General features: G+C 39.8%; 2 protein-coding genes across 10 annotated transcripts in view; both read left to right on the top strand.

The window, feature by feature from the left end:
• The first annotated feature begins 4 nt into the window (after nucleotides 1-4).
• Nucleotides 5-19080, top strand: stard10 (StAR-related lipid transfer (START) domain containing 10). 4 transcript variants are annotated; one of them, XM_044202917.1, is made up of 8 exons: nucleotides 5-76; nucleotides 3427-3497; nucleotides 4988-5148; nucleotides 13244-13391; nucleotides 13557-13660; nucleotides 16531-16648; nucleotides 17338-17390; nucleotides 17995-19080. In XM_044202917.1, exons 1-8 carry the CDS (start codon nucleotides 15-17, stop codon nucleotides 18199-18201), a joined length of 924 nt encoding a protein of 307 aa, XP_044058852.1. In that variant the 5' UTR covers nucleotides 5-14; the 3' UTR covers nucleotides 18202-19080. The 4 variants fall into 4 exon arrangements, with proteins under 4 accessions (XP_044058852.1, XP_044058856.1, XP_044058854.1 ...); XM_044202921.1 differs by lacking the exon at nucleotides 5-76 and adding an exon at nucleotides 3070-3171 and having other exon boundaries at nucleotides 5002-5148; XM_044202919.1 differs by lacking the exon at nucleotides 5-76 and adding an exon at nucleotides 3209-3243.
• Nucleotides 19081-23036: 3956 nt separating this feature from the next.
• LOC122879146 (arf-GAP with Rho-GAP domain, ANK repeat and PH domain-containing protein 1-like) overlaps nucleotides 23037-27902 on the top strand; it is a 54286-nt gene continuing 49420 nt past the window's right edge. For 2 of the 6 annotated variants that reach the window (XM_044202910.1, XM_044202909.1), the window contains exon 1: nucleotides 23037-23196. The gene's annotated coding sequence lies outside the window, so the exon portion shown is untranslated. Of the gene's footprint in view, nucleotides 23197-23270; nucleotides 23389-23781; nucleotides 23851-25612; nucleotides 25691-27902 lie in introns of those variants that run through there. The other 4 variants (XM_044202905.1, XM_044202906.1, XM_044202904.1 and 1 more) reach the window with 4 other exon arrangements.

Raw genomic sequence — 27902 nt, 5'->3', positions numbered from 1 at the left:
TCATCGTAACGTGGATGTCACCAGAACGTGCGGTGCATTTTGGGAAATGTGGTTTTACTGGAAGCTTCTGTGTCAGGTGCTATGACGAGATGTGTATCTCTTAAACACTTCCGTGTTCGCTTAAATCAAGTACAACTGCAATGGGATACACAAGAGTTAGTAAGTTTCTCATATTCATGTTGCCTGTCGTGGGCAATTTCGGCAAAGAGGTTCAATGATACTGAAAGGGCCTCGAGACCGACGAATAAATTAAGCTTGCCGTTAAGCCTCATGTGCGCATGCGTAATGTTGCCAAGCGCTAACGGTTACTTTTGACGTCCCTTGCCTAAAATACCCGCTTTATTTAGGCTACTGGATAGCTCTCCTGTATTTGATTAGTCAGTACAATATAAAACAGTTATTTGCTGTATCCGGACTGGACTAAATAGTTTTGGTTTTCTGGTCCTTTCGTCTACACATGTATTTGATGACACAAGCAGTTGTTTTGTCAGTGTACTTGTCCTTTGATAGTCCATCATGGCCGCCAGATGGCATTAAAGCACGGTGTAATTAGGTGGTTGTGACTGCATAGTACACAAGCCATTGCAGGCAAATGTCATCATCTTCATCAAATGTCGTCTTCAGTTTATTGATGAATGGCTGGATCAATTGGTTATTCTCATTTAATCAGGAAAATGACTACACAATTCTAGACTGAGATAGAGAGTAGACTATACCACTGAGAAAGCTTTGAAAATGTTGAGTGCAGAAGACTTACATGTAGACATTGCAACACTATACTGTAATCACATGCTGTCACAGAAAACTGGGATGGGCTGAGCTACATTCATTTACCTAGGTTCATTTTCTGTATGGGATACAGATTGGTCAATCTACTGCACTTTCATTACAATATAAAACTATCTTCTTGTCTAATTTAGATGCTTCAGATAGGCCTGTCTTTCTCAATATCCTTCTCCTCATTTGTACATTTTTAATGTTGAGAAGGAAAAAGATGATTGGTGCATGCCTGTGTAAGTGTCACACTTGCTGACAATATAGGATTTACTGTATGAGATATTGTTGACGCACCTTGCACCTTTCTCCCCAATGTGAACACATTTATCTAGTGATGTGGTTTTTATTTGTACTTTATCTGCTTTATTAGGACTGCAAAAGAGAGAACAGGTAATTAAAAGGATTAATCATTGTGGGAAAACCCAATGGACTTAAAATGATTTAAACAGTTCTTGTATCAGGTAGAACAAAAATTGTCCAGCGCGCACACACAGACAGACACACACACACACACGCCAACAAAAGCAGGGCTGTAGCTCAAAGTTGAGAGGAAACGTTGCGTTAATTTATTACTTCCTGCACAAGAAACCCAGCTTGATATTCCTGATAATAATATATCGGCTTGTCTTTAAAATCGCAATGAAACTGCATTTTGAGATAATCTTGCTTTGTTAGGTTTGTGTAAATGTTTCCTGTTGAAATGTGATGCTGCAGCAGACAAAAATGCAGAAAGGTATTGTTCACCCTTTCACGAGGAAAGGATCTACACCTACTACTTGCATATGATGATGTTACCAGTAATGATACAGTGTATTCCAGGAAACAAGTAACAGTTGCCATTTTCTTGTGACTGAAATACAATCTTAGCCGAACAGTTATGACATCAGTGGGTCTCCCGCAGTGAAGTAGAGCTGCAATGTATTAGGTGGGTATGTTGCTGTGTGCTGGCAGTAGGCTTACCAGACATAAATCATAAGAGACATCATGCTCTGCCATCATAAATCCACTGGCACCTTTTCCAGCCACCTGATCTAAATGCTACAGGGGTGTCAGTGGGTTTGCTATTGTAGACACCTGACAATACATCTATTCTCAACAACAAATACAGCTAAAGTTGCCCACACTAACCTGTCGATAACTGTCGATATGTTTAGGCCCATATCGGTTTCTAGAGCACTTTTTAAACTCTCTATCATTATTGATCTCAACGGCAATGAGAATATGTGATGGCGAATATTTGTGTCCTGTGTCTTTTCTGCTGTGACATGTCAATATGTATGCGGTGAAAAAAAAAAAAGGTCTGTTGCAGGATTTTAGTTATGTTGCATGGCAGCACAATGGCTTGTGTAGGAAAATCACAGGTGGAACTAATAACATTAATTATGACTCTGTCCTAGCAATCACTGCAATGAAATGCAGCATGCAATTATGTTATTGATTACACCTGTGTTTGAAAGTGCTAAATGTCTATTCAACTTTAGTTTCACGCCACATTTATTTCTCCCCCTGGTCATGTGTGACCTCCCGCAATGGCCCACCCAGTTTGGAAACCACTGTTCTAGACATACTGAATAGTTGTAATTTGAGATATTTCATGTTTTGATAATGACAATGCTCTATTCATCCCGGCGAGGAAAGTCACTCACTCGCCTGTCTCAGGAGGTCAGAGGCCCGGGTCAGTGATGGAAAACCTGGAGCTATTATAGAGTTTTATTCACAGTTGAGCAAGGTTGTAAAGCAAGTAAGTCAAGTCCATGCTTGCAGAAAGGGGAAATGCCCAAGTTATTCTGTGATGGGTGTAGACGCAGTGATAGTCTGTATGCTGTTAAGAGCTGACCACTGTAGATTAGAGCGGTAAGTGCTCTATGATGTGGATCAGGGTGGAAGGCTACAGCACTTTGGCTACACTACCTGTGGCTCAGGGAAAAAAAAACTTACATGGCCCATCAATGTTTTCTATCTTTACACAAATAGGACCTACACATATGTGATTCTAAGAAGAAAATGTAAGGTGCACTTGAGATTATTTGGGCCTCAAAATGTGCGAGAACACCCACAGATCAAGTTAAGCGAAGGAGGCCGATAATGGGTTTACACACTCCGAGATGAAAGGAGGGGAGAGCGATGAAACAGAAAATGGCGACAGATTGAGTGAAAAATAGATGGAGACAGGCAAGCAGAGGGAGGGAGTATAACAGATACATAGTGGCACTAAAATATTATATTATAGGACATTTGAAGGGGGTTTATGGTTCTCAGTGGTAGTGAGTTTAGCAATGAACAGTTTATAAAGAAGCACAACAGAAAGACAGGTGAAGACAAATATTTTACACGTCAGCCAACAGGAGCCAGGCACGCTCCCGCTGCTCCGTGAACTAACTAGTTTACAAAAAGGTGCGCGTGTGTGGTGTGATAGCACGGGTTGCGTTCATATACTGTCGGGAATATGAAAACGATCAACAAACAGTAAGCAAACAGGATTTGTCTGCACGTTTAAGATGTAGGGGGAAAAAACTATAGAAACATTCATAAAGGGGCCATGGAGACTACTGGTCCCACAGTCGCTGTGTTGTTCACACTACTTGGCAATATGACACCACCCAACTCTTGTGACATGAAAGAAAACTTAAGCCTCGTCTCTCTCCACAGCTTACCTGCAATTCCTGGGTCAACTGGTCAGAGTTTGTGCTACACCTTCAGCTGTTGCCTGGTCTGTAATGGTAAGATCTACCATAACTGGTACAGAAAAAAATGTGTTTGAAAACAGTTGTATAATGTCAATTGGATTGATTTCATACACCACTACGTTACTGTTGGTGCAACACAACCACAGTTATTTTGTTCCCATTAACAAAATAAGCTTCTTAACATAAGCTAGGCTCCCAAAATGTCGTCTACAACAGTGAGATAAAGGAGAAAAAATCTTAGCTTAAACAGCATTTATTATGAAAAAGCTCATATAAATTACAGACCAAATATTTTAGTGTTAGCAAGTTCCAGCTATAGTTAGCCAGTTAGCTGTAAGTTTTACTCACATTCTGTGGTTTCACATAAAGTCGTGACCATTACATAAAAGAATAGTTGTACTTGGTGTGTACCGATGTAAACATGTTAATAACAGTCTATAATAGGATATGCTAATGTTACCATCTGTTTGATTAACGCTACCCTGGGGACCTGCTTATAAAAACATTGCTCCATAGCACTACTAGTGGTTAAAAACTTAATTGAGTACCTTTTAAAGTGTAAAACAAAACAGCTATAGGACCAACAGCAATGTGAAGCACTTTCAGTTGTTATGTGAAACGAGTGAAATTCAGCTGTAACTTTACTGTGTCAAAAAGCAGCTTTCAAAGCAGAATTTGTGAAATAAAGCGATAACCAGCAAAAAAAACAAGAACAAAATGCCACCAAGGCAGAGCGGAGAGTTTTACGAGGAGCTCCTAAAGGCAGCACAGGGAGGCGTTTCCATTGTAGCAGTCGCTGCGTCGCCTCCCCCTGCTCAGGCTGATTTCTCCTCCTCCTCTTCCTCTTATTTCTCACCGCATCTCCTCTACAGCACCTGCCACGGCAGCAACGCAGCGATGGAGTGCTGCTGCAAATTAATATAAGCTCTCGGAAGACCGCAATTTGGAGAGAGAAGGAGAAAGACAAACTGAGGTAAAGACGGATAAATAGGAAGATAGGGAAACGGTGAGTGACAAGGGTAAGCAGAAACATATGGTTTGTCTGAAGAGCGGCTGTTTCTGAGGACTGCTGAACCGGGCTGAAACTTGTCCAATCACCGTGATCAACTGAAAGGCACATTTGATTCGTCCATCTCATTTTACACTTCTTCTTTGCCTTATCTGTGCGTGCTCTCACCTGTGTGAGGCTGTTGCTTACACCTCTGTGTGATTACTAGTTTGTGCGGGGTGGATTGCGGCTGTTGCACCTCCCTGAACGCGCACACGCACGCACACACTGAACATCACAAGACGCGGTGCAGCCTACAAAAGCTTCCTGCAAGGAGGAAATTGAATTAGACAAGTTATTCCCACAGAAGAAGAGGACAAGAGTGGCTGGCTCTCTGCTTCCCTTCATTTCCCCGGCTCATAGTGTCTCCTCCGGGCCCACCAGGAGTCGCTTAGACTCCCCATCCCCCCCCCACCCTCACCCCCGCCTTTCTCTCTCTCTCCCCCTTCCTCCCCCCTTCCCCCCCGGTAACAAGTCATGTCTGCACAGACTGTTACCATCCCGGACGACCGGGCGTTCGCCAGCTTCAAGTCGGAGTGTCTATGCGAGGAGGGCTGGAGTATGAGCTACAGCAAGGGGGGCATCACGGTGTGGACCCAGGGTCTGGAAGAGGAGAAATCCGTCCACAAAATTAAGGTGAGGCTGTTTAACCTCTAGGTATGAAGCAGAGGATGGGGCAAGTCCCTAGAATATGTTAAAATACAACAAAGTATTGATTGGAGTACTAGAGACATAACAAACCTGCACAGGAATAATAGAAAGTAGTGAGTCAATAGTAATTTGCAGTAAGGGAATGGGAGGAAAAAAGAAACACTGCCACATAATCCAGTTGGCAGTGGAGTGCTTTTTCTATTGTTCAAACTGCTGACTTGCTTTTACCACTGCTTTTTGCTGCGTGGTAGTTGCAGAGGCTTCTCCAACCCACAGCTTGTGGACACAGCCTACCTTTATATTGTCCCCTTTTGTAAGCACAAGAACAAATGTTTTTTATTTTTTAAATAGTCCCAATATTCGAGTAACAGTGCAAATGTAAAGCCTGCAGTTTATTTGTTTTTACATCACTGTTTAGTGAACACATCCTGTGTTAGATTCCCTCATCTATTTATAAATGTGTGTTGTGGTGGGGTTGTGAATTCATGCCTAATGCACACATGAGAAATCCCCTCTTACTAAAGAGAAGTGAGAGCAGGAGTCGGCCACAGGAGGCAGGTTTAATCCTCAGGAGACACCATTATCCTATTTTCAGGTCTCTACCCAAAAGCATATTATGTAGTGTTGAGGATGTCAGTTTCCTTTGTTGACTTCTGAGGAGTTGGATTTGCGTACAGTTTGTCATTCACTGAACACACAGGGAAGTGAACAAAAGCACGCACTGAAATAGTACAATATACAATAGAACTGACAAGGGCTGAAAAGACAGAAATGAATCAAGGAGTTAAGGAAGGAATTTAAGTTTTTGTTTTTTTTATTCAGTGGTTACACATTTGAGCATTTGCTACTTTTTCAGTTTCATATTATTCTAAATTGAATATCTTTAGGTTTAATGTCAAAATATGCAGGTTAAAGACATTATTTTGGGCTCTGATAGGCCTAATTTGTGATGGTCGTTTGTCATTATTTGCAGGTATTTTATTAACTAAATGATTAACCAACCCTTGAACACGGGTTGCAGTAGGTGGAGGGAAAAAATGTACTAGTTCCTGATCATTGTTTAGGTAAGGTAATAATGTGACTGGCATGTGAAAGTACTTGATGAGTAAACTTTGTTATCTAGTCAAATAGCACTCGTGGCAGTTTGTCTCAAATGTGAATGTTTATCTTGGGAGTCGGTGTGGAGGCGTCATCAGGATAGCGGTGTCCCTTTAAGCCATGGAAAAACTGCTGCGTACCACCTAACACACTATATTTGACCACAGTCATTAATAATGCTTTGTTAGTGTTCCGGGACAGATACCCAGAGGGAAACAAACAAATTCAGACTCTGACGTCACAGCATGTTTGTGGCAAAAACAGTTATCTCTTGAATATGAATAGATGATTAGTAGTTTGAAATGTGAACACATGTTAAGATACAAAGTGAAAATTTAATACAAAGTTCCCTTTTCTAATTGTAAAGTTAGGATCATCAGTTATTTGGAGAACAATAAATGCTATAAGCCACGATGTAGATTTGTTGGCCCAGGTGATCTGGCTGAAGTTGTCGTTAATATATAAAATGTATAAATACCAACGTACAGTACATTCATACATATATATTTAGATCATACATCAGTACTTGAATAAATGGTGAAATGTTTTCATCCAAACAATGTGACTTCACATCAAGTTTTGACAGTTTTGACCAAATCTAGCAGCAATTTGGACCTACCGCCTGTTGGAACTTGTTAAAATTGATCAAGAAATTGAAGGAAAAGATATTGTTATATCACCGTTATGTTTGCAGTTCACTTTGCCAGGGCACACTACAGTCTCCACTTAGCCTCAGATGTTGGCTGGCAACCTGACTGACGGGCTTAACTGGCTCAAAACCTCTTGCAGTGTTATCACTTTTCCTTTAAGACAGATTGGGCTTCACAGCTGTCAGTTTTGGGAAGGTTTCTTCCACGTCTCCAACCTTTACAGTACTTACTGATCTGACTTGACATAAAAATCTGATTATTGTCACTTACTCTGGGATACATTTCCTCTCATATATCGGGATAAAAATTAAACACATTCTCCACTGGGTAAATGTGTGTGTTTGTGCTTTACTGTTTGTGTATCCGGGTCTGAGGAGTGTGAGCGAGCCACCGGGTGTTTACTTTGTTAAATAAAGTGGTGTGTGTGTGTGTGTGTGTGTGTGTGTATGGGTGTTTCTGTGTGCAGAGGGCTTTTCCCAACCCCCTTTATCTATCTTTGTACCTGTGAGGCAGGATTGTGTAAATCAGCCTCATTTGCCTGTGTGATTCCTCAGGGTGTGTGTGTGTGTGTGTGCATGTACAGAGGATAAGGTTCTGATTATTCTGCTTATTCATGCTTTTTCATGCTTTTTCATACAGGACAGGTGTGTTTCCTCACAACCGCTCTGCAAACAGAGAAAAGTAGAAAGTGTGCACACACACACACACACGTTTGGAGTCTGGGTGGGGTTTCTGTCTTTTTAACTGGCACTTTATCTTTATGTAAATATGACAGTTACAGGAGCTTGATTTTGCATGGTACATCGCTGTCTATCTCTCGTTTTCTTTCGGTCTCCCACACAGTCAATCTGCAGCACATTTCATCAAAACCCTGACATGACACAAGTTTGTTTCTTCCTCTTCAAATCTCCACAAAACGATGACATTAATTGTAGTTGTGTATAAATATGGTAGTTGGTGTGTATCATGCTCATACTTTAAGTGTGTGTGTGTGTGTGTGTGAGAGGGTAGGGGCATTCAGCGACGCCACAGATACAGCTCTTCTATTTATAGAAGAAATAAAAGCATGCATCTTTACTGATGCATGTCGAATGATTAATGTGAGTGTTGAGTCTTAACGCTCTCTTTCTCGCTTCCTGTTTCCCTCTTTACTATAACATTAATGGCAGTACAGAAAGTGATATATCCAAATCAGAGAGAGAGAGAGAGAACAGACTGGTTATTGTTGTTGTTGTTATTATTATTATTAGCAGTCTAATTATCACCAACCTCATTATTGTCGTAATCATTGCCACTGTTATATTCATCAACAATGACTTTTGTATCACGGTGTAATTGCAGCTGTAATCACTCACATTAATCATCATCATGATCATGATATCATGTGTCAGGACATGACTGTGATGTCTGGTGTTCTATATATATATACACACACATATACTGGGGACTCCTGGGTTTGCCTTCTCCCCTGCTGACACACAGGGAAACCTGGCTCTGAATCACACGCAAACCCCTCTATTTATTTTTTTGTTGTTTTCTAATTGTTTTCTGCAATCATGTGTCAGCACCCAGAGGAGCAAATGATGAGTCGACAGGTTAGAGGGAGGGAAGGAAGAGAGTGGCAGGGAGAGAACAACAGTGGGTGAAAGGGAGAAAGAACGAGAAGTGGGTTTAGTGGGTTGGGTGTGCAGGGGTCAGAGGTCATTGGGTATTCTGAGTGGGCAGTGGGCACAGTGTGGACTCGGACCAGGCAAGAAGAACAGACTCACCAAGCCACACACACACACACCTATTGTTTGTGTACCTGCTTGTCCGCCTTTTTGTCTCCCTCAGTCTCTGTTTTATCTTTCTGAACTCTCTTTCACCTGCCTCTCTCTATCTCTGTCTCCTTGCTTCATCTGTTGACTTCACTGAATTAGAGTGTAATAGAATTACGCACACGTGCACTAACTGGCTGTATGTCTTCATTCTGTACTGGACGTCTTTTGCTCCCTACAGTTCTCTTCTTTCGCCTTTTCATTTTTCATTCGGTTTTCCTTCTTTCTCCTACTCCTATTTCAGTTTGCCTGTGGATACAACACATCCATTATTCCCCCTGATCTTTTCTGACCTACAAGTCCTCTGCCAATTTGCATACACGCATGTGCAAGCGCGCACACACACACACAGATAACAAATTTGGGACCTTACTGATACTGATATACTATCACTATTTGCTAATGGTAGCCTTCTGTAGATAATACATTTAGCATTTGCAGTATCTGTATTTTCTTCTGAGGTGCATCAACAAAGATGGCTTTGGCACAGTTAATGTACACTTTATTTTGATATTTTTGAAACAAGCCTCTAAGTTCTAAGTCCAAAGCGTCTCCGTCACTACTGTCAGCAGGAATCGTCATGCATGCTGTTATAGGCTTTGTTTCCCTGTAATGGCAATCTGAAGCCATGCCCCTGTTCTGTACCTCACAAACTCTCTCTTAACACTCACAGAATACTTTCTGGGTAATAACAGAATATTTGGCTTTAACTGTTGTCTTTTAATAGACTGGCATTTTTTTAGTTTAGGCAGAGCAGTATCAGATGACTCTACAATCACTAATTACATTTACAACAGTCTACAAGTTCGTCTTTGTAATCTGACTTCTCTCCTGGCCTCCCCATGTTCTGGTTTCTTACTCACAGTACTGGAAACTTTATTTACGTCCTTTTACTTAATTAAAAGTAGTTATTCCACAATGTAAGAATACTCTGTACTGGACTATGTTATACTGAGAGGTGTTTCTAATGTTTTGTTGTTTGCATTTTAATACATGAGGGTGGCAGAATATTAGAAACACTTCTGAATGTAATTCAGTGCAGTACAACACCACCACTAACTCTGACCTCACTGATAAAACATAATTGAATTATCACCTCTCTGACAGTGCCAACAGAAACTGAACATTATAGGCATCATAAAAATAGACTTTATGGCAGAACAGTTGGATTGTATTAGATTGTACAGGTGTACCTAATAAAGTGGCCACTGAGTGTATACTGTTGGATAATTTAATCTATAACAGTGCATATAAGTTGATCACATGTAGCTTTAGCTGTCAGATGTATAAAGATGCATAAAATGGAAAAACTTAGTAAAGTACAAGATAATGGCAAAATTGTACTTAAGTACTACTAAATGTACTTAGTTCCTTTCCACTACTACTTAGTAATCATACCGTACTTGCAATGGCTCCTGTTTCCCTGTGTATTATTTACAGTATCTTCTATATATCAGTTATGCATTTTTTTTTTGGGAAGTGCCCTTTCCACCAAATACAAATGTATAACCATTTGTTGCTACAAATGTTACAATCAAATTTAAAAATGATGTCACCACATACAGTAGATACCATATATAGCATGAAGCTTTATTTGACCTACACGACTTACTGTCTGCGTGTCCTTGAATCTTTTGAACTTTACTTGCACTCTTGATTACTGCCCAAGTGACGTAGTCACTAACAGGACATTTTCAGATTTCTCAGTATCCGTATCTCACCTCAAAAATCATGTCAGTCTACCTCCTAAACAGAATCATAAATGAGCTCTTATAATGTCCCTGATAATGATAGACAATGCGCAACATTCAGACATCTACATGTTCTTATTCAGTTCTGTTATTTTGTTTTCAGCATTCAGTGTGTATTTACCTGCTCTCTACACCCTTTCTATATTGCCTTGTTCTCAGTGAGGGTTCTGTGTTGGAGGGATATCATTTCGATTTAGCGTTTTCAGTTTCATTTGTTTCACAGTGTGGCTGGTTCTGAAGCCCTGTGAGATTGTGGCTAAGGGCTAATAAAATTGATTTTAAACAGCAGTGGCGCAGCAACAAGTGAGCATAGCTCGCACATACAGTTCACACAGTGACATTGTTGTGGATTCAGAGGTAGTAAAATAACATTTCGTGAACAAGTGGGTTGGAAGCCAAAATGGGACATTGAGAGTTATAATGATATCTGGTCCCAGGACAATTAACTTAATTTGGGTCTTTGCATGAAAAAGTTTTGTGACTTTTTGCGAGTTCTCCATCCTCACTTTTACCTTCCCACTTATCTTCCCTTTTGCCTGTCATTATTTCCCATCTGTCATTTCCTTCTTAGTGGAACTCAGAAATAAAGAAAATGCTCTTCATGATCCTTTTGTCCAACATGAGTATTTGATAGTTACCTTCTGTAAGTGTATAGTTGGTGAATCAGTGAAACTTTTTTTGTGAATGTATGTGTGTTAATAAATCTGCTCCAGGCTCTAGGGATGGCAATGTCGGTCCGTCTGTCCACTGTTAATTAGCAAATGTTAGCATGCTAACATGCTAAACTAAGACGGTAAACATGGTTAAATTTATTAGTATTCAGTTTTATTTATATAGCGCCAATTCATAACAGAAGTTATCTCATTGCACTTTTCTTATAGTGCAGGTGTAGACTGTACTCTTTATAATATTATTTACAGAGACCCAACAGTTCCCACCAAGACCAAGCACTTTGGTGACAGTGGCAAGGAAAAACTTGCTTTTATGAGGCAGAAACCTCGAGCAGAACCAAACTTAGCTTGGGCAGCCATCTGGTAAACATTATATCTGCTAAACTGCAGCATGTTAATATTGTCAGAGCACGTTAGCATATTGATGTTAGCACTGCTGTGCCTAAATACAGCCTCACAGAGCTGCTAGCTTGGCTGTAGACCCTTAGTCATGTTATTTTACTCTTTCAAATGACAGAATTATTATTGTCAGTGATTATTAGTAAAGGATTTTGCAGATCCATATTTGAATGAGCACTTCAGATAACACGTTTTTAAATGGCAATTGCATAGTTTGTGCTGTCACACCAAAGGTGAGCACATACTATTTCACCAGCTGTTGTTATTACAGGCTGAGAGGAGACTTCCCATTTAAACAGCTGTTCAGCCAAATGTAGAGTGAAGTTGGTGATCATTTTCTTAAATGAAGTCCTCAGGGAACAAGGGAAAGAAGATAGTGCAGATTGAGCTGTAAACCCCCAGGACTGATTTGTAATGGGAGTTAAAATCATCTGGGACAGACACACCACCAGTCCATTTCTTTCTCATTTACTCTTCTTCTCTTGCTCTGTTTTTCTCTCAGTCTCTCTTGGCCTCTCACATGTTCTTAGTGTTTCTTTGTGTCTCCATTGTTCTGTCCCTTCTCTTTCTCCTTGTTGTTATTATTAAGACTAATTCCCTCATGCATTTGTAACTGTAGTAACAGCTTTACTCTAGGGCTGCAGACCTCTCTTTACACGAGAGGTGCAAATCGTACAGATGTATAAACAATCAATTCCGCTTAGATTTTGCTTTGACATGTATCACTATAATTTTATCTTAAGGTTTCTTTAAATTTAGGATCCTAAATGGGTGCTGGCCTATTTCGGCCTACATTACTTTTTTGAGTAATGTTTTATTGAATCTGGTTTGCAGCATGAAACATCTAATTTCTTCCGTTAAAACTATATATATCCTTGATGCTTTTGTTCAAACAGCAGGGGACCTGTGGACGTCTTTGGCCTCTGAAAATCTAGCACTCAGACCCACTGCTACCCCTTCACTCTCACAGACCATTTGACAGACTGTGTATGTGTGTCTGTCCTTTACTGATTGTGTTGTTTTCCATTTAAGAGCTCAGGTCTAGTAATGACTCATCTGTGGTCAGTGGCCTGTCTCTTGATTCTCTCTCTGTCACACACACACACACACACACACACACACACACACACACACACACACACACACTCTCTCTCTTTCTCTGCTCTCTGACACTGACACTCTCTTACCATCTGATGTCTAATCATTTACACGTCAGTTGCCATATCTGTGTGTGTGTGTTTCTTTCTTTCAAACTGAGTATGTGCAGGATCCCTCAACACTTATATTTACACACGTCCTCTTAATTAATTTGTTCTGTTTGCATATCAGATTAAGTATGGATGTTATATTTTGTGCTCGTCTTTAAAGCGTTCACCAGGGTTTGTTCTTTTGTTTCACACCCACCTTTGTCGGCATGAACAGCGACAAACTCTGTAGCACTCCTCAACAATGGCACAGTACTTTACTGTGAAGTTATGGGATGCAGCTTTATTAAAATCTAATGGATCTGCCTCCTTCATTGCTTGCATTGGATAGAGCTCTGAAATGTCTTGCATGATCAGTGCAATAGCATGAGTTACATGTGGTAAATATAAGCTCAGGAAATCTGGTTTAGTCTATGATTCAGTTATGATAGCTTGGTGTACATTTTCTTCATTGCCTAAAAAATGAACACTCTTGTCTCTCTTTCTCAGTGTCGTATGGTGTGTAAGGACGTGTCAGCTGAGACCATGTACGACGTTCTCCATGACATTGAATACAGAAGGAAATGGGACACAAACGTCAGTGAGACCTTCGATATCGGGAAACTTACAGTCAATGCGGATGTTGGTTACTACTCATGTATGTTACACACTCAAGTGTAAACATGCGCTGTTTTACAAAAAAGCATTTGCACTCATCTGTCATTAATATGATTTGGGGCTGTAAAGGGAAGCAGAGATGCAAATAAAAGTACACATTGATCTGCAATGTATTGTTCAGCAGATTTGTCATGTTTGTTAACAGGGAAGTGTCCGAAACCTCTTCGGAACCGCGATGTCGTCACGCTTCGCTCCTGGCTGCCAATAGGGAAAGATTACATCATCATGAACTACTCTGTCAAACATGCCGTGAGTACACACACACACACACACACACACACACACACACACAAGGTTTACACATGCTCAGCTGGGGTCCTGCTCATTCACCCCTCTATAACTTGGTGCATATGCGTTCAAAGGTGCATTGTGAGACAAATGGCCCATTTAGAAATGAGTGCACATTGGGTGAGCCAACATGAATGTTGATCCAGTTTAGCAAGCTTAAGGGCGTTGTGCTGTATGAAAGAAATCCTTAAATATTTATGGAAAGTCGGCAATACAAAGCTCTGTGTGTATGTGTGTGTGTGTGTGTGTGTGTGTGTGTGTGTGTCAGTCACTTAAACGTCCGCTCATCTTATACGGAACCACTGCATCCAAGAAGTAAGGAGAGTTTGGCACCTTTCCAAAGAGAGAGCACTCCCATACCTCCTACCCTTGATGCTTTTGCCTGGGAGAATGATAGATGTACTGTGTGCCGGCACTGCTTCAGTTTAAGCGTAGTTTGGCTTCCAGTCATGCATTTTAAGAACTTGAGTAATTTGAATGCCAAAGGCCAGTAAAACAAACTTTGATTAGAGAATGCTGAGACCACTTCAGTGACCTTGGCTGTCCCTTGTAAAAGCTTGTACTCATCACCTCTCTCTAGGGCTGCAACAACCGATTATTTTCATTATCGATTAATCTGTTGATTATATCCTCTATTAATTGATTGTCTGGTTTATAAAATGTCAGAAAATAGTGAAAAATGCCTTTCACATTGTTCTAAGCAGCTTGTTTTGCCTGAATAAACCAAAGGATATTCAGTTCACTATCACATAAGACAAAAAATATCAGCAAATCCTCACGATTGAGAAGCTGGTACCAGATAATGTTTGGCATTTTTGATAGAAAAATTACTTCTTGTCTCTTTTTGTGTCTCGTTTTCTTTTTCTTCTGTCTTTCTTGCTTTTCTCTGTCCCCCCACTCTTTTTCTCTCTTTTTCCCTCTCTGTTTCTCATTCTCAGGTTCGTTCACTAATATGTTTACAAAAGGATAAGACCTCTCATGTGATTGTTAGCTGTTGACTTCCGCCTCCCCTTCCGCATTCCTGCATCAATAAGTGGTTATGAACATAATAGCCAGTATGTGTGTGTTTGTGTTCCATGCGCATATGTGCGATTAGCCAAGGTCACTCTTGATAATCAGTAGAATTTGAGAGCTTGATTGGGGGAGTGCAGTGCTGAGTTCACACGTCCACCGCCAGGAGTCAGTCCATTTATACTGTATTCAACACTACATTCATCTGCATTCATTCACATGATTAATAACTTTTTCAGTCATACATTTGGAACGGTTTTCAGCAATCAGTCTTTGAGAACTAAGTAACTAGTAACTGTGGTTTGCTGTACTGAAAATATATATAATATATAATATTTTCATATTATAATTACTACTAATAATAACTACTCTTTTTATTTGATCTATTGAGTACTTTTTTAGCCACAATGGCAGCATGGCTCCAGGGATGGCAGTGCCGTTCTGTTGGCCTGTCGGTTGGACCACCACTTTGGTCCAGACTGAAATATATTATTAATACTATTGAATGGATGAAATTTTGTACAGACATTCATGGTCCCCAGAGGACGAAGCCTCCTGACTTTGGTGATGCCTTTACTTTTCCTCTAGCACCACCATGTTTTTGTTTTTTGTGAAATATCTCAACAACCATAGGATGAATTGCCATGAAATTTGGTTCAGATATCCATGGTGCCCAGAGGATGAATCCTAATGACTTTGGTGATCCACTAATTTTTCATCTAGCATCACCATCAGGTCAACATTTTTATTTGTCCAGTACTTTGGTTTATGACCAAATACCTGCAAAACTAATGACATTCCCATCAGCCTCAGCTGTACTTTGTGTTTAGTGCTAATTAGCTAATGTTATCATGATGACATGCTAAACTAAGATGGACATAAAATAGCTTGTTTTGTCTGACCAACAGCCAAAAAAGTCATAGGATATGGAGCTTCCTGGTATGGTGGATGTGTCAAGACTTTAGAGAGACACCTCATTGGTGACTAATGCTTCAAATTTCCTGTAGTCTCTCCTACAAAAAACCCTTGACATTAGCAAAGAACATTATAATGTCCCTAAATTCCCAGAAACTTGCACATGTAATGATTCATGAACGCTTTCGTTGTACTACACAAAACAGCAGAAATTCCTACAATGTAACTTATTAGTAGAGAGGTGCAGGCACCAAAAATAGAAGTCAAATAGTAGAGAAAAGATAAAGCACTAATCTGAAGTTCTCCTCTGATAAAAGGTTCTTTAGCTGACTGCTGCTCTGTGTGCTTCTTAAGTGCTCCGCAGTGTGCCTGTCCCAGTTAGCACAGGCTAACCAGCACTGTACTTTATCATCATGAATAATAATCTTTAGATATATAGTCAAAGGAGCCAGCAGTGGAATAGTGGGCTGGAGCTGGCCTTTACTGCTGTGTTATTCACAGGGTAGTGTGGACTGGATTTGCATCAGAAAGATGACTGTGAAGCAGAAAATCAGATTGACTGGCAGCAGAAAAACACAACACAGAAAAATACCCTGGTGCCTACCCTGCACAATTTATGTCGACTATTTGATGGATGGTCACAAAGAGCTTAAGACAAAGTTTATTTTTATTTTTTGCTGTGATATCGGAGTGGGTGCATGTGTGTACTTTTTGCAATCATTTGGTGAGTGATTACTTTAGTTGGAGTATATACAATGTACACTTGCATAATAAATGAATTCAATCTGGAGCAACCAAAAATGAATGATTTTACAGGGTTCTTTGCCAAGTTGTTTCAAGGCTGCTGGTATGTGCACTGAATAAGGATGATGTTAATTCCGTGTGTGTGTGTGTTGTCTCTACAGAAATACCCTCCTAAAAAGGACGTGGTGAGAGCTGTGTCCATTCAGACTGGCTACATGATCCAGTGCCAGGGACCCAACCAATGTATCCTCACTTACATGGCCCAGGTAGATCCACGAGGTAACTACTACCACACACACACACACACACACACACACACACACACACACACACACACACACACACACACACACACACACACACACACACACACACACACAGGCAATCAACAGCAAAAACACAGAAGGACAAACTCATACAGAAATGCATAAATAGAAGTACACATACAAAAGCAGACTGAAGCTCACACACACCTAGGTGCTTAACGCATGCTCAAAGTTCTAATGAATGATTCATTTCCCTTCCTTTATGTCAAAATGAGTCGCCATAGTAACCATATGAAGGACAGTCTATTTCACTCTGGCGTCTCTCTCTCTCTCCCTCCATCCCTCTTCCTCTTCTCTCTCCCTTCTCTTTTTTTGCTCTGTTTTTCTATTCATTAATCTTTTCCTCTTATTCTCCCTTTAATTCACTCCTTTCCTGTCACTCTCTTGCATGCAAGTGCTGATTGTGTAAATCACGTGTGTGTGTGTGTGTGTGTGTGTGTGTGTGTGTGTGGCATCTGGGCTGCAGTGATTAGCAAGTTACCAAGCTTCACTTAGACCTGACATGACCTGTGATAAACTTTAAAAAATGTTTTTCTGTTTATCTTCCCCTTCCTCTTTTACTCTTTCTCTCTTGCTTTCATTCTCTGTCATCCTTACACTTTTCTCCATCTTCCTCTGCTCACTCTCTGTCTCTCTTTGCAGGTTCATTACCTAAGTGGGTTGTCAACAGGTCTTCCCATTTCCTTGCTCCTCGCGTAAGTCATTTGCAGATTAACACTGATCCTGTGAGTGTGTAGTGTGTTTGTCGACATGTTAATCCACAGGCACTGTGCATTGAGGTTACGCACAGCACAGTGCTTGTAAAGAGGAGGAACATGCAGACTTTATATGCGTGTAAAACTTATAATCTCTCCTACACATTCCAGAAACATACTGTTTACTGTATTTGTTTGTCTGTTTAAGGGTGTGTGCATTATTTGTTGAAATAGGGCAAAGATTCTCTGGAGAGCACCCAGGGATGGAGGAATCCCTCAATGATAGTCATAAAATAGCAACTCAAGTGAGATGTGCAAATCCTGCTGAAAATAATATATATATATATATATATATATATATATATATATATATATATATATATATATATATATATATATAAAGTATTACCATTTGATTTTACTTTTTTAAACCAGTCCAGTCTGCCTTATCTGAGCATTGACAGAGAGTGAATATTGGCAACACATTCAAGTACAATCATTTCCTTTCTGTTTGCTTAAGTTGTTGATGATCAATACAGATTTACACAAAATAAATGGGTATGCTCTCTTTCTTGTGTTGTTTATCTATGTTGTTCTTTTTTAGGCAATGAAGAAGATCAACAAAGCCTGTTTGAAGTATTCCGAGTGGAAGCAGCGACACAACCCCGGCTTCAAGCCCTGGCTCTACCCCGAACAGAATACATTACCCAGCATCCCACTCTCTGAGCTCAGCATCCAGCATGCTGAGAGCCTGGAGAATATTGATGAGAGCTCTGTGGCTGAGACCCAGGAGAGAGAAGACAGCGACTAACACAAACACGCGCGCACACACATACACAGTAAAGCAGGGCTACATGCATCCCTGATACACATCCATTATTACACATATGTATATGTGATTCTATATGTAAATGTGTGTGTGTGTGTGTGTGTGTGTATACACGCACCATACACACGTGCATGTACATACAGTCGCATATGGCACATGTAGCACATGTATGTAAGCCTTCATGCACAAAGACAGACTCCCACTTGACCAACTCGATCTCATACTTACATACATAATGAATGAACACACGCATATCCAAACATGCAACATTCACGCACAGATACACACCCACCCACTTACAAGGGGCAGCAAAACTGCTTATTTTTACATGTTAGTAAACTAATATTCATTGTAACCAGAAAAGCGGCTGTAAATGGGATTTTTCATGCTTGTTCAAGGGATATCAAAGTTTTCTAATTGGGACCTATGCAGATTATCAGAGCAAAATATATTTTCAGTAAGATTTACTGTTAAAATGTTTACAGACGAACCTGATATGAAAAATGGATTTCAAAAGTTATTTCTATGCCCCATCTGGTGGGAAAACATCACAATGCTAATGCTCATGTATACACTAAAGACATACCTGTGTACACATATGGACACACGCCATTCATTGTCTTTCTTCCCATGTTGTCTCTCTGTCACTCATGTGCCTCAATCACATTTTGTAAGCACATGATAAACACGCAAGTGTGCAGAAGGCAGCTGGAACCCTAACCCAACCTGCAACCCTCTCATACACACACACACAGATTTTACACTCACACGTACTGTCTGCTCCTCTATTTGAGAGATGTATGAATGTATGTAGAGTTTAAAAAATTAAATGCAGATTCCTACAAAGGTTTTCAAATTTCACCGGTGAGCTGAGTCATTTTTTTTTTTTCTGTATGTGTGCTGATGCTAAAATAGGCATAAAGAATCATGGACCTGATTAAGTGGTTGATCTGCTCTCATTCACACATTGTTTCAGTGAGACACACACGCACAAAACCATTGATTTTAAAACTGTACTGCTATGGTTAGAACAGGGAAACACCATGACATACAACATATTGATAAACAGTTTGTCACTCAATGGAAAGTGTGTGTATGTAGCATATGTGTGCGCAGTGGCCTAGATCAGAATTAGGAATCCCCCAATCTGTTGGCATGGTCACTCTGAGATCGACTCGGCACCAAAAGGAGATGAGAGCTTGCATGTCACAGAGGAAGTGACTTATTGCAGGATGTAAACCCCTTCTTCCGTATGTAGAATTAGACTAAAGAGCATGTATACAGTAAATGCACCAGGTGTACAATGGCTACAATTTCTATTTCCCTGTGGTGGGTTAATTGGATGACATGACACTTGTCTTGCCTAACACATACTCACACACAGTAACGTGTCTTAACATATGGCTAAAGACCGAATTAAACATATTGGATACACATAGACTGAAAAAATTCATTGAAAGTCCATGAAGTTGTCTGTGTCTGTGAGTGCCTCTATAAGAGGAACATAGCATTGTACTCTACATCTAGAGTCATGCCTTTTTAAAAATGTTTTTTTTTTGTTTTGTTTTTTTTGCATGTCATCCTCTCTTGACTGTTCCCTTTTATACAACATCCGCCTCTGCATATGCTCCACCTAATGAAATATGAATGATGAACGAAAGAGTATATGAGAGATGCAGTAAGGCATGAGGTGTATGCAGCTCTGGTGTTTTTCTTTCCTACAGCTGCATTGACTATTTATCCCTCTGCCCTTGTGTATGACCGACCATCCATCCATCCTCAGAGTCTTAATGAGGCCTCTCGCTCAGTCATCATCATTATGTGCATGTGTGTGTGTGTGTGTGTGTGTGTGTCAGAGGAAAGGGGCTGCGTGTGCACGAGTGTGGGAACTGCATTGTCCCAGTGGCATCCCTGTATTGTCTTCCACCCGCCTCCACAGCAGGAGGACACATACTGTATAAGCAGCATGACGGCCGACATCCCTCTGTGTGTGTGTTCATGCATATGTGTCACACTGCCACCCCCACAGCAACCCGGCCCACCAGGGCTGATAGCCGGGTGATGACTCATCACCACCCCACCTCCTCCTCTCCCTCTCCCTCTCCCTTCCCTCCATTTTGTGTATTCTCCCCCTACTCTGTTTCTGCCCCTTTATCGTCTGCTCCTCATCCTTTCCTCAATTTCTCCTCTTCTCTGCCCTGTTTCTTCTTCCTCGTCTCATCCACCCTTTCATCCATTTCTCATCCAGGCCTCTCTTCTCCTTTGAACCTCCTCTTTTCTTCAGTTCTTTCCTCTCCTCCCGTTCCCCTCTTCTCCATCGCTTCTCTTCCTCTTCCTCTGCCACACTTGTCTTTTCCTCCCCCCCTTTTCCCTTTTCTTAATCTAAACCATTTGTTCTCCTCCATTTATTCCCATGTTGTCTCCTCTACAGTCTCTACTTTGTTCATTTATTGCTCCTTTTGCTTTCCTTTTTCTGCTCTTTTCGTCTCCCTCTCCTTTTATTTTCAACTTTTACACCTCATTCTCTCCCTGCCACTCCTCACCTTTTATCCTCTGTTTACCCCAAGCTGATCTTTCCAGCACAGTCCCCTGATCTTCACCCCAGGTCAGAAGTAAAGTAACACACTGCCAAGTCACTGACATGTCACAGAGTTAGTGTATTGTTCATCCAGAAACCTCAAGGCTAAAATGTTACCCTTTTACTCATTAGGTCTTCGGGGCGACAGGGCCCCTGTATTTGAGGGGACACATCGAATCACGTATGTGACACACAGAAATGCAAAGGCCAAACTAATATGCATATTTCCCCTTCAGCTCTCTAAAAATCATGATGAACAGTAAAGGTTTGACAGAGCATAGTTACAAATCTGGCCTTTTTTATTCATGTAAACTCACAAGTGGGATATTTGTAGTTAATAAATGTTTTACGTTTCCTGGTACATCATGATGTATGGTGTGACTGTGAAGTTATGGGTTCCAATTTGGTCTCGCTTATGACTTTTATTGCATGCTAGCCTCTCTCTCTCAGTTGCTTTCATCTTGCTGACTCTCTTCACTGTGGCTGAAATGCAATCAAAGGAAACCTCTTTAATAATTTAAGGTCTATTTATATGCAACATTCTCTTTCTACTACAAATGCTGTTTTCCGTTTATTACTTTGTTCTTTCTAAACTTGATGCTTTTTGAAATTCTCTTTATCTATGAGGCTCAGTAGCTTGATGGTGGGTGGTTGCCCTCTTCTGGTTCCTATGGGAATTTACAACTAACAAATCAGCAGCCTATCAGATTTGATACAGATCTGAATGCCACATCACCGCCACCTCCATAAAAACAACTGTTCAGCATTATTTCTACTCATGGTCACAGTGCTGACTAGATTGTTTCCAAGATTAGGGGTGAATTCAACTACATTGGGACAGTTTTTGTAATTCTATCTTGTGATTGTGGTCTTGTCATCAATTAAAAAAACAAAACAAAACAAAAAACAACAACATATGATACATTTCTGAATTCCTGAAGGTGTCTACTTTTTTATGGCTCACCATTTTGTTGTAGTTGACACAAAACTATTTTTCTGTTTAGTAATTTGGGTCCACACAGTTTCATTAGCGTAGGCCCTTGCTTTCAACCCTAATGACATATTTCAAAGAATATTTTGAACAGATTTATTGTTTTTCTTAACCTTAAATATATGTCTAAGGTTGCCTGATATGATGTATTAGCCTATTATGATGTGTTATGATAGCTTCATGCTGTCCTCACTCCACTTGTTGTACCCTGTTTTTTCCACTCTCCCTTACACTCTCTCCCCTGATCTGGCTGCCTGTTTCCTCAGTGACATCCTATTCTGCAATAGGCCCTAAATTCAGGGGTTGAACCATGGATTAAACAAAGTGATCAAGAGTTGTGTAGGCTACACCTACAAGCCACTACTTGCACACTAAACATACTAAACAACATTTGGATTAAGCTTTGTTGTTCACCACTGTCAGAGAAAATTTTTAGGATAGGCTAATGTGACCAAATTATAAGGCCTACTATTACACACAATTTGGGGGATTAGCATCAGTTAGTTTAGCATGCTAGCTGTTTGAAGTCCGTTCATCAATCATTAAAAAGTCTTACTCTATCTACAGAAAATAATTCACCCTATACTTGTTCATACCACCTGGTGGCCTCATGGAGTGGAGAGGAACCTATGCACTTAAATAGCTACTTCTCATTTGACTTATATATTACAGTGTTTGTTTTTGTTTTTTGTTCATTTAGATTTTGTGATTAAAAGTATGTAAATCAGTGACTGGTGACAAAAACCCCTTTTCTATTTCATTTCATTTAATTTTTATATGAACACTATTGCTCCCCAAGTGACATTAGGTATATATAGTGTGTGTTTTGTCATGTCTTCTGTGTCTCGTGTGTTAATGACATTTTCAATTTCTGTATCATTATCTTCTATGACAGTACTTTAATATTTTGTAATCTAGGCATTTATAATCTACAATAGGTATATATTCTTTACAAATATAGCCTTGTGTGAGCTGAACCTGTTGTTAGCGAGAAGTAAGTGGGATACTATCTTGTTAAAAGGTATTTGCATGAAATCAGACTGGGCTGTCCAGTGTTTTTCAGTGGTCACGTGACGCTGTGCGAAAGTTTTTGTAATTTTGCTGCGTCAAGTTACCGTCAAGTAGCAGAGAAGTACCGGAAAAACATAGTTACTGCTCTTAAAAATAAAACGCTACGTAATCGAATGCCAATGTATATATTTATTTTGAAATGTATAGCCGGAAATGGTATACTTCATTTACTTTAGCCTAACACTGGCTTCCTGCGAGCTGTTGCTGCTACTGCGGTTTATCCGTCTGAAAAATGTTATCCGCTGTTTGGCGTCGCAGTTGTGGCCGCTAAGCTCACCTCAAAAACAAAACGTCCGTATATTTTAGTGAGTTGGACACTTAAAGAGACTTAAAAAAGGTAAGTGAATGACAAGAATTTAAAACTTTTTTCCCCTGGAGAAACTTTACCAGAGCAGCTGATATGAATAGACACTTAACGTCATAAAACCCCCAAAACACTGGGGTCGTCAAACAGAAAACTGTTGTCTAGGTTACATTCACGCACTGACCATTAGCTTGACCTGCGGCGGTGAAAACAACGTTAGCTAAGGTAAAGTAATTCACCAGTGAAACGTTACAAAACAGAAAAAAAAATGGACTCGACTAACAGACCGCTAGTCGAGTCCATTTCTGCTTTTATGAAGCTTGCTAATTACTGAAGAGGAGGACATAATTCTCGACCTTCAATTGGTTAATGTTAACTTGTCAGACGTGCTTGGTTGTTTTTCTCAGCTGCCACAGGCTGCTCTATTCTTTCTCTGGTGAAAGCGGAGAGGAAGTGGACTATGGCTACAACGGGGTTTATCCCCAGTGGAATTCATTAATTTTAAGCTGGGTGCATGGATGAACTGACTATTAAATCGCGGCTTCGGTCCCCGCCTGTCGGAAGATAGTTTATCATATGCCTGTTTTCCTACACCATGATTTCTGAACTGTCTGTTAGCAGGTGGACTTGTGACAGGTGGTCTAGGACTTCTAGACCTAGTGCAGAGATTTTTACACGCTTTCTAAGGTAGGACCCTCTCATACCACTACTGCCTACAGCTACAGTAGATTACACGAACCCATTTAGCTGCTAAAGGTTGTTTTTCATCTCATCTGTTTATTTCTGCTTTTATGCACTCCAGGGCAGGCCACCGACTGTTTTATTCATACATAGAGGTGACAAGGTGTCATTAATAGTGAAACTGTTTTAACATGTTATCAGATAAGTGGAAACTGTGGTAGTTTTTTCAGTGCTAATGCACTCTGTGGGAAGTACAGTCATAGAGGAATAATTTTTGCATGTGGGTTAAAAGCCTTAAAATAGAGTACATTTGGCTGACTGACTTGCTCAGTAGACCCTTAAAATAGGCGAATACAGGAATTTGTGGACAGTTCAGCGTTCTCACAGAAGCAGAGCTCCTGAACCATGAAAATGATGACTGTTGTGGTTAAGCAGATGGTTTTTTGCTACATAGGTTCCACAGCTACAAAACTAAAAAGTATAGTTTATGAAACTCAGTGGTTTTATCACTACTGTACTAGAGAACTTGAGCAGGGAATATGACTTACCAGGACAATGTAAATGCATTTAAAGCAAGGATCAAACAACTTATGTGCCTATTGTAAAAAATAAATAAAAAAATGACCCACATTATGTTATTTTGGAGGACTGGCAGAAGTAGCCATCAAACAGCATTATGGCCCTACTGACCTTGTTTTGTCTAGTAGTGGGAACTGGTAATGAGTATGCCTGTGTTTTTGGCTTTCATGTACACACTGAGAGCTACATTATGCAGTGTTATAATCAGACAAGATATAAGTATCTCTCTACCCCTCAGCGCGTGACTTTTGTATCTACCAGTATAGGAGGCACGCTATGCTAAGTTGAGCCAATTCAAATTCATAATCTTGATTTACGTAGATTGTATTTCTATCGAGGATGTTAGCTGTTTATCAGTTATCAACATCAAGTTGCAGCTGAATGCTTTGTCAGTCTGTTCTTGTCTTTGTCTTTTTTCTTTTTTTGTTTCCCTCTCTGTCTGTCTCATATACTCACATGATTACTTGCTCCTGAATCACTCCATAATGAGGTGAGAGGAGGAATATCTCACTGGTTCAGAGCAGTCTGACTGTTAAACTACACAGGCTTAATGAAGAGCCCAGTTGTGCAAGAAGCTGTGACTAAAATTACATTAAGCAAGGTTAGAAATTCTGCTTCAAGACTGCAATAAATCCTACCTTTGTGATATCACATCAGGATTTAATTTTCAGCTTTTTTGAAACAGTTTATGGTCAACTTTATGGTCATTTTGAAAGATGTAGTTTATGGTGTTGTTAAATTGTATTGTGTTATATTCAGAGGTGTTTCTAATATGTTGTCCAAACAATTTATATCATTGAAGGTAGTCTAAATATTCGAAGCACCTCACATTATACCTCTGTTATGCACTGTTTTTAAGCTGTCCTTAATTATATGTAATAAGTAATTTCCAACATCTGGGATTTGATAGTTCAAGTATATGCTGATATGGAGTCAGAAAGTCAAAGCTTTAGGTCAAGCAATAAACAAAATTGGCCTTCGTGAAAAGGAATATGTGAATTTTAAGTCAGTGGGCTAAAACGTGCAAAACATCCATTATTATCCTTTTTACAAATGTTGCTGCAGTGAGTTAGGGGAGGGGGGCAGAAGAGAGAAAACATAGCATGGATAGTCTAAACCTATTCTGTTCATACTTCATACCCACTAATGTCAAACCGTTTGTTCTTTGGTCCCATTAATGAACTCCTAGGTTAAATGTGGTTGGACGTTTGGTGGGTTACCAAGACAAACATCCTCCTGTGAAATGTTGCAACCTGAAGAGTTAGAGGCAAGTGTGTTGCACACACACAACAGCTTGTTCACTAGAGGACATTGTTCAGATGCATTTCTTTACTGGCAGGACTGAGTCACTATTAAGTTCTAATTGAAAGTGGGCTGAAAGCAGCAGTGTGTCTGGTGGTGGGTATATGAGTCATGTCCTGTGTGTGTATGTGTGTTTTTCAGTAACCCTTATAAGGACACCTTATTAACACCTTGATAGAATTCTGAGGAAAATTACTCTACAGTGGCTACCCAACTACAGTCCCATGGAAGCATATAGTGATGTAAATGAAAAGTTATGGGAATGTCGATTTCAGAAATCTGGCATATCCAGCAGCAACACAGCAAGCAGTTTGTTTGTTTTTTCAGCAAAAAACTCACTGCCCAGCGAAATTAGTGTTTGGCTGGTGAACATTGTGAAGATTGAATTTTGGACTTACATTTGTTTACATTTGACCAGAAACTCAAAATGAATGCTAATTTGCTCTGTCTGCTGGATGTGTAAAGAGTAGAGTCTGACTGATACTGGATTTTTGAGGCCGATACAGGATGGATATTTGGGAATCTGATTTCCATGTATTGGCCAATATTTTTTAAAAATATATTTTTCTTTTACATGTTGAACTTGAACAATTTTGACTGGGGTCCCTGAATTTATTTATTTAATTTAATAATAAATAATTTAATTTTAATTTTTTGGCATTTTAACCTTTATTGAGACAGTAGAGCTAGACAGGAAACATAGGAAGAGAGTGGGAAATATGCACAACAAAATGATGAGCAACAAAGGACCCTAACAGGAATCAAACTGGTAATGTTGCGGTCATTGTATATAGTATGTGTTTTAACCACCTGGCCACCAAAATACCCTAAATTTGGTTCTTAAAGTATTGTGACCAAGATATGTATTGAGAATGACATTTTACAGTTAAAAAAAACACGTAATGGGTAAAGTAATGGAGCCACTGTTTCTAACTGTTTCAAACATGTCTTTGACATTTCAATAATTATAATAACATTTCTTGTCACTTATTGGCAAACATATGCAGATACTGATAAATCTGTGATACGCGAATATCGACCGATTTATCAACCCGGCCAATTTAACTGTTTAGCTCTAGTAAATAAGTAATTGTTTACTAACACAGTAGCCATAATAACTCAGGACAAATTACCCCAACATTTAGTTTGCTGTATATTTACAATTTTGGATAGTGATAATGTGTGTGTATATATTTTTCCATTGTGTGCCATCGGTGTGTTAGTGTGAGTGTGAATGCGTGTGTGTGTGTGTGTGTGTGTGTGTGGATGAGCTTTAGTTATTCTTTCTGATGAGCAGTTGGCACCTTGGTTGGCATGTATGAATGTATGTGTGAATGGGTGAATGTTGACACGTAGAGTAAAGCGCTTCAAGCGGTTTATGCTATAAATGCATAAATGGTGAGAAGTTGTCGACTTTGTGCTGATGTTTGCACTGCACAGTGCGATGTGACTATTAAACAATACTGGAGCTATGACATGAACGGTACAGTTAAATCAACATCATTGCTCATTTCTACTCTATGCACTTTCATACACAGACAACTGAAGATGTATGTAAGTGCCTGGAGTGAGCCATTTTTAACGCACACACAGCAACATATAAGTATGCCACCATTTGAATGGTAAATAGATTTTACCATTGTGTTCACAGAGCAAACTAGTTCCTGATTTAAATGTCTGTACTCAAAGAAGGATACTCATGTGCCTTAGTAACACAACATGATATTGGCGCCAGTGTATCAGTCATAAAATATTGCTGTATTGATTGTTTGTTCTACCCCTACCTGTGGTTTTGGTTTTGAAAGATGTATTGGGCACCAGCCTTAAATACTCTTATTACTCTTTACTATACTTCTATACTTTTTATCTAGAGAAACTGATATTTTGTTGTTGAAATTAAAAATGTAAGAAAGTCAATTTAATAACACTAATTTGTAAGAATGTCACAGAGAAGGAGGACTTTCTCTGTCCTTGTTTTACAATGGTATTTTTGTTGAAGTCCCTGAGACTGGAGGTTTTAAATTCTCCACATTCCTAGTCTGTTGGTATTTGTTCTACATCATGATGACATATAATAAAAAAAGGTTTCCTTTCACTTGGGTATTGTAACTTGTTTTGGAGTATTTCCTGAGACTACAGAGTAGAGGGGTGGTAGAGAAGAGTGATCTTTAAGACAG

Source organism: Siniperca chuatsi, linkage group LG7 (assembly GCF_020085105.1).
Source record: "Siniperca chuatsi isolate FFG_IHB_CAS linkage group LG7, ASM2008510v1, whole genome shotgun sequence".
Taxonomy (NCBI): Eukaryota; Metazoa; Chordata; class Actinopteri; order Centrarchiformes; family Sinipercidae; genus Siniperca; species Siniperca chuatsi.
This window is presented reverse-complemented; position numbering and strand designations above follow the sequence as displayed.